General features: G+C 41.7%; 1 protein-coding gene across 1 annotated transcript; it reads left to right on the top strand.

Moving 5' to 3' along the window:
- Nucleotides 1-1,464: 1,464 nt before the first annotated feature.
- Nucleotides 1,465-10,941, top strand: LOC124275892 (dopamine beta-hydroxylase-like). The gene is made up of 9 exons (XM_046711577.1): nt 1,465-1,518; nt 2,746-2,953; nt 3,761-3,890; nt 4,024-4,122; nt 5,573-5,761; nt 6,247-6,404; nt 6,880-7,123; nt 9,732-9,828; nt 10,213-10,941. The coding sequence occupies exons 1-9, from the start codon at nt 1,511-1,513 to the stop codon at nt 10,760-10,762; spliced, it is 1,683 nt and encodes a 560-aa protein (XP_046567533.1). The 5' UTR covers nt 1,465-1,510; the 3' UTR covers nt 10,763-10,941.
- The last annotated feature ends 259 nt before the right edge of the window (nt 10,942-11,200 follow it).

The raw sequence follows: 11,200 nt of genomic DNA, 5'->3' as shown, positions 1-11,200 counted from the left end.
GCTAACAGAACAGCCAGGCGAGGGGCTAGAGGTACTAATTAGTGGCTTCTAACAACAGGGGGCTAGGGGGACGGGGGCTACCGGGGTGGAGTCAATGTATGAACGGTCCGTAAGCAGGAAACATATGAATAACTTATCTGCATACTATGACACCGTATGTGTACGTTCAACAATCTCTTTCGCAATGACTCCTCTTAAATTTACCCGGATTTGAGAGAACAATTCCACTTGCGATACCACTGGCCTATGTCAAATCTATAAATAGGTTCTGAGTAGGACGGGTATTTTCGGGGTGTTTGTTTGCATCACGAGACGCACTTCACACAGATGTATGTGAGCATGTTGTATTAATGTCATGCGTTCAAGAATGAGGAGGTGTTTGTTTTCCGAATTGTGCAATGCTGATACTTTCGAAACGTATTGCTGTGTTGATCAACTGATTCCTAGTGAAAATTGATCCACGGTGACTTTGTTTGGTCGTAGGATACCGAATGGATCTGCGGTCTTAGTGCTTGTGTGGTCCTTACGCTTATACCTTAACATAGACTTTCGACAAGTCTTAGCGCTATGGTGATCGTTTCTCCCATACCATAACATAGACTTACGACGACCTTAGCAGTAAGGAGATCGTTACTCTCACACTTTAACTAGACTTATGACAGTCTTAGCGCTAAGGTGATCGTTACTCCCATACCTTAACATAGATTTACGATAAGTCTTAGCGCTAGGTGATCGTTTTTCCCTTGCCTTAACATAACATTACGATAAGTCTTAGCGCTAAGGTGATCGTTACTTTCCCCATATCTGGTGTCCCCGATACCGTAACAAGTCTTAGCGCTAAGGTGATCTTTACTCTCACATTTAGACTTACGAGAGTCTTAGCGCTAAGGTGACGGTTACTCCCATACCTTAACATAGACTTACTACTGCCTTAGCAGTTAGGTGATCTTTACTCTCACACTTAGACTTACGAGAGTCTTAGCGCTAAGGTGATCGTTACTCCCATTACTTTACATAGACTTACGACGGCCTTAGCAGTAAGGTGATCGTTACTCTCACACTTTAACTAGACTTATGACAGTCTCAGCTCTAAGGTGATCGGTACTCCCATACCGTAACATAGACTTACGACAGTCTTAGTACTAAGGTCGTTTTCTACAACAGCAACCCGGTTAGAACAGATCCTCAAGAATCAACGATGATTGTGTGTGTGTTTGTTGTTTAACGCCGCACTCGGCAAGATTTCAGCTATCTGAAATAATCGAGTCTGAACCAGACAATCCAGTGATCAACAGCATGAGCATCGATCTACGAAATGGGATACGATGTGTCGAGACTCGATTATTTACAGAACACCACTAATAGCTGGAATATTGCTGAGTACGGCGAAAAACTCAATCACTCACTCACTCACTCACTCACTCAACCTTATAATGTGTATAAAGAATGCACAAACATAAGTCGCTCGGCCGGCGTAGGTGTAGCAGTGTAGTGCCAGACTGACGCAGCAATGAAGGGGTAAGTTCACGCTTGTGCTGCTGAATACGAACGTGACAGCAAACTGCATTTGTCAAGATACATACACTTGCGTAGCCTCAACTTACAATCCGTTTGGTTTCATGTGAGACCTATGAATTGCTTATTAACACAAAGTCTAATTATTGCAACAAATCCAAGTAGAACAGACAGGTGTGCGAGTTGCACGCGAGAAATTGAAAAATGTCACTACACACCCTTGTTGATTACTCGGCTGTTCTACCAGCATATATATATATATACGTTTGTTAAACAACTTTTTATTCGCTATTGTCCAAACTGCGAAATTCATGCTTCATCACTGACGTCAGACTGTAAATAATCAACAATCCGGTGATTGACAGTATGAAAATAATCAACAATCCGGTGATTGACAGTATGAGCAATTATCCATGCCACGCGCACAATCAGTGTCACCGTGCCTCCCATACCGTGCCTGACCACCCGATAACCACGCAGACCAGACACGGTCTATTGGAGTGAGTGAGTGAGTTTAGTTTTACGCCGCTTTTAGTACTATTCCAGCAATATTACGGCTGGAGTCCTCGGCGTGACGAGCGAACGCTTTAACCACAAGGCGATCCCACCACCCGTAACCCTGGGGTCCGTTGTACAAAGCAGTGTCAGCGGTAACTCTCAAACCTTAACATAGAATTACGGCTGACAGTGCTGGGCGTTTAGGTCGCCTTATACCTTAACACAGAATATCACTGACATTCTTGGCCTTTAGGTCGTTTTGTACAACAGCAACATGAATCCCCGCTTGATTCTTGATTCTCGCAAAGAGGCAAGAATATTGTTATTGGCAAAGGAAAATCTTTTTCTGTCCGCGGTGTCAAGTCCATTTCTGGTGTCCGCCATGATATTGCTGGAATATTGCTAAAAGCAACGTAAAACCATTTTCACTCACTCACTCACTTTCTGTCCCTGTTTCTATACATAGAATTTTGTTCTTTGAAACGAAATAGGAAACACATGTTTTAGACTTCCGACACAGTTGAGAACAATTAGGGTCGCTGGTTCACTCAACACGCCGAAAACCTGGGTTCGATTCCCCACATGGGTACAATGTAAAAAAAGCCCATTTCTGGTGTCCCTCGACGTGGTATTGCTGGAATATTGCTAAAAGCGACGTAAAATCACATTCATTCACTCACTCATTCACTCACTCTGCACAATTCGTCAACATGTTGTTTTTTACTTTTCCAGCAAAACAATTCTTTTCGCTCTTTGTGCGGTGTTATGGGTGTGTCAGGTCGCTGGGTATGGGACCTACAGGTATGAGATACCCAATGGGGAGAGGATTCAACACCCTTGCAAACCCAACTTTTATTGGAAGGGAGTTGGACATCGGAATCAACAAGGTGGAGGTGCCAGAAACCAGTTTGGGTTGGACTTTGCTCGTAATGGACATAAGGTAACTGATATAGCAGTCTCTCTTACCCGTGAAGATCCGAGTTATAACGGGTCTTCAGTAACCCATGCTTGTCATAAAAGACGACTAACGGGATCGGGTGGTCAGGCTGCTGACGTGGTTGACACATGTCATCGTATCCCAATTGAGTAGATACTCATACTGTTGATCAGTGGATTGTCCGGTCCAGGTTCGATTATTCAATGTGGTTTGCACACGGAGGGGTAGCCTAGTGGATAAAGCGCTCGCTCGTCATGCCGAATACCCGGGTTCAATTCCCTTCATCGGTACAATGTGTAAAGCTCATTTCTGGTGTCCCCCATCATCATATAGCTGGAATATTGCTGAGTGGGGCGTTAAACACCCAACCAGCCGACCTGTGTCTCTTCTTGACGATAATGAAGCGTGCGATTATATGGATAACAACTTCTTGTTCATTATAATTATTATAATAATTCATTTCGGCAACGTCATGCAGCTTTCGATGACGTCATGTAAACGTAAAAACCTCATTTGTAGGGATCCAGTTATTCGAACAAACTCTATTTCCGGGTATTGTAATTTACTGAGTGTGGATTACGCCCAGTTTAGCTATGTTCCAGCGATATCACGGCATGGGCGGAATCGAACGCGTTAACGAGTGAACGCTTTAACCACTAGACTACCTACTGTTGTGAATATATACGATTAAAATCTCTCCCTGTACATTTATGAGTTGCACATCCGGAAGATTTCACTGCAACAGACAAACCACGTGTATTCTGGATCTTTAGCAATGCGGGTCATAGTGGGAGGTTACTTATGTTTCAGTGGAACCGTGACCTGTGCTTGAAGGATTCCGATGGCGATGGTTTGACCAATGGTCAAGAACTTGGAGATCCCCAATGCACGTGGTCTAAAGGCGAGGTCCCAGCCAGCATCGATGGCCTATCACACCCGGGTTAGTTTTTACGAAGGTTTGACTGTTATTTGTTTGTGTAAAGGACGCTTTTCTTTTAGGAGCTTAATATGTTGATTATGTATTCATGACTCTTGATAGAGGTGCCCTTTCATGAATCTGATATCTGTTTCAGGGGTCTGTACACCCTTTGGGTCTCCAAACTGTAGTGGCATGAACGACTGGGTCGATTGTTCATCAGAGGAGTTCAATTGTACTGCACTGGATAGTCCAGGTACCTATTGATTGGAGATTGTTTTGTTTAACACTGAGGTCAGGCTGACACTTGGGTAGCAGATGGGCTTGGCTCGCTGGTCAGAGTTCCTCCCTCCTTGTCCCTGGCTTGCCTTCTGCTGGTCGGCCCGTGCTCTTCCCGCTGTCTGGCAGCTCCCCGTCAACTTGTCTATAAAGGCAGATGAACGACTGACATTCTGGTCGGCAATTGTCTTATCTCTCACAAGTGTACACGACAAATACTGTTACAACCCGGATTAGTAATATGCGGAATAATAAAATCTTGATTTTAGCAGCCGCCATAGAGCTCGAAAACAGATTGCGGCGGAAAAATATAATTTAAGAAAAATGCAAATCTAACTCCATACCATCTTTAGATATAAGGACTAAACCGTTGCTGTAAACATAAGTAATCTCTGTTTAAAGAAGAGCTGATTAGCACGGAATTGGTAGCCATTGGTCACAAACACATGCAAAGGCAAGCCCCCCTGGAGTACATTTGAAAGAGTGAGTTTAGTCTCACGCCTCTTTTATCAATTTCAGCAATATCACGGCAGGGGACACCAGAAATTGGCTTCACTCATTGTACCCATGTTGGGAATCGAACCCGGGTCTTCGGTGTGACGAGCGAACGCTATACCACTAGACTCCCAAGCCGCCCCACATTTGAAAGACATAATAACGCCTTAAATGCTGTAACACTGATCAAAGAACTTCCAGCATCGTATGCAACCTTCCAAGCGAAAGAGTACGTTCAACACTGAACCAATATATTCCCTAGTAATAGCATGTTAGATAGTATCTCAGAAGTTAATCTCCAAAGGCTGGAGTTACTGGAATATTTCTGCAAAGGGAAAGTTTCAGTCACCTCTCTTGTCAAACAATTGTGCGAATATTGTAATGTCACGCTAACTCATTATACATAGACACAGTCTCGCGTCGCTTTAATTGCCCTGTGAAAAGGGATCATGATTGTTAAAATATATTCCGCACGATTGGGAAAATAGGTTAACATGCCAGCGTCATGGTATGTTTGGTCATGAAAGAACATATTCAATGACAAATAAGTTTCGTCAATATCAACCCTTTTCTTTATCAGTAGGAAGGCGGTGGGGTGGCCTGGTGGTGAAAGCGTTCGCTTGTCACGCCAAAGACCCGGGGTCGATTCCCCACATGGGTACAATGTGTGAAGCCTATTATTTTGGTGCCCCCTGCCGTGATATTGGAATATTGTTACAATCGGTATAAAAGCCAATTCAATCACTCATTATAAGCAGGGAAGTCAAGATAACCCTGTCATTATGAGCTGGTCAAATAGTACAGCTGTCAGAAAAAAGAATTTGTTAACCGGACAAAACCAAAACATTGCGATTGCCCTATGAACCGTGCATACAACGGTTCGCTGAAGACATTTATTTTGAAATCTTTGATAACCATTTAATTCCTTGTAGACACACAAAATTTGACGCTACGGTTCCCAAGAACTCAGGTTCCAGCACAAGAGACCACCTACAAATGTATGCTATTTGACGTCCCTCAAGACCAGGACTACCACGTCGTGGCTATCAAGCCCTACATCGACAACGACAACGTCATGCACCACATCCTCCTGTACGGCTGCGGTGAATTTGATGAAACAGGTTGTTAATATCTAAATATATTTATGATAGTTTATACATGTATTAAATTTTTAGCATATTGCGCAGAAGACCCGTGAAGCTCCGGGTTAGAATTGGTTTTCAGTAACCCACGCTTGTAAGAGGCAATTAACGGGATCGGGTCAGGCTCACTGACTTGGTTGACACATGTCATTGCGTAGATCGATGCTCATGCTGTTGATCATTGGATTGTCTGGTCCAGACACTTTAGCTGGAGTATTGCCGAGTGTGGTGTTAAACAAGAAACAACCCAGCAATATTCCAGCAATATGGCGACAGTCTGTACCAGACAACCCAGTCAGAAATAGTATGAACAATTGAGATACGATGACATGTGTCAGCCAAGTCAGCGAGTCTGACTACCCGATCCCGTTAGTCACCTCTTACAACAACCACGTGTGGCTAAAGAGCGATTCTAAACCGGATGCAAGAATGTAACGAGAACCTTTTACTGTCTTGGCCAATAGGTGACCACCCCAGTGGACCCTATGACTGCAATATGGGAGCCGGGAATGGCTGTTCGGATATTCTTGGAGTATGGACCCTCGGAAATCCGGGTTTGTGTTTCCATGACAAAATGGGAATGCTTATTGGAAAAAATGGTTACAAGAAAGTAGCCTTGGAGGTAAAAATGAAATCAATACCGTTTAATATTGATAAAACTTATATTGATTTGTTTTTTATAAAAACATTGTTTACATGACCGGAAACATGTATTTGTCCTTTGTTCGTGATATGGATAACGTTATGGCCTTTGGCCGTTCCATCATTTGAAGGTCACCTTTTGAAAACCGATTCTTCATCGTATCTTGACTGACTTGCCTAACTAATCTGAAAAGAAGTATACAAGTGGTGATTTGGATTTTTTCCAAAGAAAAGGACATAAATGTTCTGAGTATCTTGAAATTATGTTTTTTAAAGTGTTTAAATTGTGAGTTACAAGTAAAAACATTGGGTGCACACACACACGCACACGCGCGCGTACGCACAGACATACACATACACTTGCATGCACATTCACTTCAAAAGGACAATACTCTTACAAAGAAATTCAAAGGAAAAAAAAGAAGAATATTTTCACATTTTTCTATTTCATAAAGTTTCATTGGAACAACCCCGCGAGTGAGAGCAATTGGACTGATGCATCTGGGATGACGTTGTTCTTCACCGACATCCTGAGACCATACAATGGGGGAATGATGACCATTGGTCAAAACTTTCTGGAAATTCCCCCAGGGCAACCGAAGACCATTGCTACAGCCACATGTTCACCTGCCTGCACATCCGCAGCTCTCAACACATCCATCCACGTCACAGCCGCCCTGAACCACATGCATTATCTGGGTAAGTCACAGCCGCCCTGAACCACATGCATTATCTGGGTAAGTCACAGCCGCCCTGAACCACATGCATTATCTGGGTAAGTCACAGCCACCCTGAACCACATGCATTATCTTGGTAAGTCACAGCCGCCCTGAACCACATGCATTATCTGGGTAAGTCACAGCCGCCCTGCACCACATGAATTATCTAGGTAAGTCACAGCCGCCCTGAACCACATGCATTATCTGGGTAAGTCACAGCCGCCCTGCACCACATGCATTATCTGGGTAAGTCACAGCCGCGCTGAACCACATGAATTATCTCGGTATAGATGCAATATTTCTTTCTAGACATTAACTACTTCTACATATGCTTGGTAAACACTGTATGCTATTACAGTTGTAGATATTTACAGCCATGTGTATTGGATGTATTATTTGTTATAGCGTATGTTTATTGCATTAATATTTATAATGTTTGCAACATATGTTCGAACTCATATATTCTCTTTAAAAATGTAGGGGCACTTCATTTCTAATTTACGATTGAAAAAGTTGGGAATTATATCTGAGTTAATGTTGATATGATAATAATGAATGTTTTGAAGGTGCATCACCACTTGCACTTCCTTATGACCATAATTGCGGTATAGTAAATCAAGAATGACACCCCACGCACATGCATGGGGCTACTGTGTTGAGCACGTGCATCCCATTGTGTTTAGGGGTGGTGGTAAAGAGAAATGATGGTGCGTTCATAAGAGGTCTGTCTTTGAAAAATTTGTTAACGCTTATACTTCCTATACAAATTGAAAGTTCAATTTCCCCTAATTTTTTTAAAGTATATATGATGAATGTTTTGTTTAAAGTTATCATGTGTACTAGATGTTTAATTTTTCATTACTTACGTTTAACTTATAAATATTGTTTATATTATATTGTTAGTACTATAAGGGTAATGCTATTTTTGAGGGCATATCATTTGCAGAAGCCCAAGGTCTTCCATTAACTGCCCGACGAAGGAGGGCAGTTGATAAAGACCGAGGGCTTCTGCAAATGATAATGCCCTCAAAAAATAGCATTACCGTTATTATTAAGTAAAATACATGGAATTTGTGTTGAAAAGAAAAAGGAAACAATGAAGGAATTTGACTGTACGTTTACCCAAATCAACTTCTGACGGGCTTGACTGCCCGAATGCAATTACGTCATCGAACAATTCAAGTGACGTCACAACAGATAGTGACGATATTCGACCTTGGCCTTTGACAAGACCATAGCCTGCAACATGTAAAGCTATGACAGTGTTCGGTTTTGGTCCATCAACAGTCTTAATAGTGCAACTGTCAAGGTTAGCACCAACAAGAAAGCCAATATTACAGCTATTTAAAGCGGGAATTGGGGTTGCTTTGACTTGTTTGACCCAGAATATCTGCCAGTCGAAAGCCACTAATGTCGAACTATGACGTCACTTGACAACAGAACTGATAGTGGCCCGTTGTTAAGGTTGAGCGGTCCAATATCATTTGCAGCGGACCGCAAATTTCTGATAACAGGAGGGCCGTTTCATGATAATTCCATGTATTTTAGCTATAAGCATAAATAATGCATATTTTGTGTTTCAGTGGTCATGTGTATTGTATGTGTTATTTAACGTACCTCTTGTGTATTGTATGGGTTATTTGACGTACAGCGTGTATTGTCTGTATTTTTGTAATACTCGTGTATATTGTATGTGTTATTTGACGTACCTCGTGTGTATTGTATGTATTTTTGTAATACTCGTGTGTATTGTATGTGTTATTTAACGTACCTCGTGTGTATTGTATGTATTTTTGTAATACTCGTGTGTATTGTATGTTTTTTTTACGTACCTTGTGTGTATTGTATGTATTTTTGTAATACTCGTGTGTATTGTATGTGCTATTTAACGTACCTCGTGTGTATTGTATGTGTTATTTGACGTACCTTGTGTGTATTGTATGTATTTTTGTAATACTCGTGTGTATTGTATGTGTTATTTAACGTACCTCGTGTGTATTGTACGTATTTATGTAATACTCGTGTGTATTGTATGTGTTTTTTTACGTACCTTGTGTGTATTGTATGTATTTTTGTAATACTCGTGTGTATTGTATGTGTTATTTGACGTACCTCGTGTGTATTGTATGTGTTATTTGACGTACCTTGTGTGTATTGTATGTATTTTTGTAATACTCGAGTGTATTGTATGTGTTATTTGACGTACCTCGTGTGTATTGTATGTGTTATTTGACGTACCTTGTGTGTATTGTATGTATTTTTGTAATACTCGTGTGTATTGTATGTGTCATTTGACGGACCTCTTGTGTATTGTCTGTATTTTTGTAATACTCGTGTGTATTGTATGTGTTATTTGACGTACCTCGTGTGTATTGTATGTGTTATTTGACGTACCTCGTGTGTATTGTCTGTATTCTTGTAATACTCGTGTGTATTGTATGTGTTATTTGACGTACCTCTTGTGTATTGTGTGTAGTTTTGTAATACTCGTGTGTATTGTGCGCTTTATGTATATTTCTCGTGTGTATTGTTTGCATTGTTTCTTTTACCTCTATTGTTTTCAGTATTGTTTGTTTTATTTAATATAGGAAGCGCCCAATCTGTGGAGCTACGTCGTGACGGTGAAATGGTACGCTACATCACCGACGAGCCGGAATACAGCTACGATAATCCAATATTCAACCAGTGAGTGTCCATGGTGTTAGGACTGTAATATTTTGCTGACCCTTACCGGCTATTAGAGTAAAGTTTTATCGTGTTGACAAACAGCTTCTTTAGCGATGCCATTTTAAGTGACACTCCACCTAATCCCCAACACTCCGAGTTCACCAAAATATCCAACCTCCAAATGTAAGAGGCGACTAACGGGATGGTCAGTTCTCACTTAGTTGACATGTGTCATCGTATCCCAGTTGATGCTCATAATGTTGATCACTGGATTGTCTGGCCCAGTTTCGATCATTTACAGACCGACGCTATATAGCTTAATTATTGCTTCTCCAAATACCACCTCCAGAATGACTTCTCTATAACTGTCATCGTAAAATGATTAATGTTTTGTATCACCAGGTTTGAAGACGAAATAATAATTCATCCCAATGACGAGCTTATTACCACGTGCCAGTACACGTCCACCTACTCCAAGAAGTGGGTCTACTACGGCGATGCCACGTCAGCGGAGATGTGTTTTACGTTGATCTTCTTCTACCCTACAGAGGCTATGCAAAACAAATACTGCATAAATTGGAAATCCATCGAGACCTGTGCCACGAGGCCGGTGATGGTCAACGGCTGCAACGCCTACGCGTTTGTCTACGGCTATGATCCAGATGGGACGCAACACTACCTGAAGGTCAAGGACAACTGCCATCAGGGCGGATCCTGCCACGACGACTGCAGAGCTGCTGTGACGGAGGCTAAGGCTCATCCCTGTCTGAAAGGAGGGGACATCGCCGACTTCGTTATAAACATGCTTCATGGGAGCACGGAAGGGTTGGAGTACCTCCGCTTGCTTGACACGTGTCCTACAGACAACGTCTTCCCCTGTCCTACGCCTAATGCAGGAGCTCAAAATACTTTCTCTACCGTTCTTCTGCTCCTGATACAGATGATGTTCTAATGATACAGATCCGTCGTACAATGGAAACTATTTTCTCCATAATGCAAAACATCAGTTAGCTTCATTTACCAAGAGTTTTGTATTTCCATGTGAACAATATTTTCGATTGAATTTTTGGGGTTTAATTCTTGTTCTTATTTGTCACAACTGTTGTATTAAAGAAGTTGTCAATCCACAAACATTCTTGATTGTCAATCCACAAACATTCTTGATTTGTTCCCCGTCATCATGCCATCTTTAGAAATAGTGCAGATTGTCAATATCACAGCTAACTCTTAAACATCCGGGGATATAACATCGTTAACAATGGGTGAATAGGAAAATGAATTTTGAAAGTTCTTGCTACAGGGTAATGATAGCTTTTGGAGAGTTGCCTATCCCCGAATAGTTTGTCTGTTTACAACACTGGTAGATCAGAATCTTCGTCGTGACAAGGCG

Source organism: Haliotis rubra, unplaced genomic scaffold, assembly GCF_003918875.1.
Source record: "Haliotis rubra isolate DU_JTF1 unplaced genomic scaffold, ASM391887v1 Scf204, whole genome shotgun sequence".
In the NCBI taxonomy this organism is placed as follows: domain Eukaryota; kingdom Metazoa; phylum Mollusca; class Gastropoda; order Lepetellida; family Haliotidae; genus Haliotis; species Haliotis rubra.
This window is presented reverse-complemented; position numbering and strand designations above follow the sequence as displayed.

Coding starts and splice junctions, on each gene's coding strand:
- LOC124275892 (XM_046711577.1), top strand. Junction 4,123..5,572: donor TACTGCACTGGATAGTCCAG/GTACCTATTGAT, acceptor AATTCCTTGTAG/ACACACAAAATTTGACGCTA. Junction 7,124..9,731: donor GAACCACATGCATTATCTGG/GTAAGTCACAGC, acceptor TATTTAATATAG/GAAGCGCCCAATCTGTGGAG.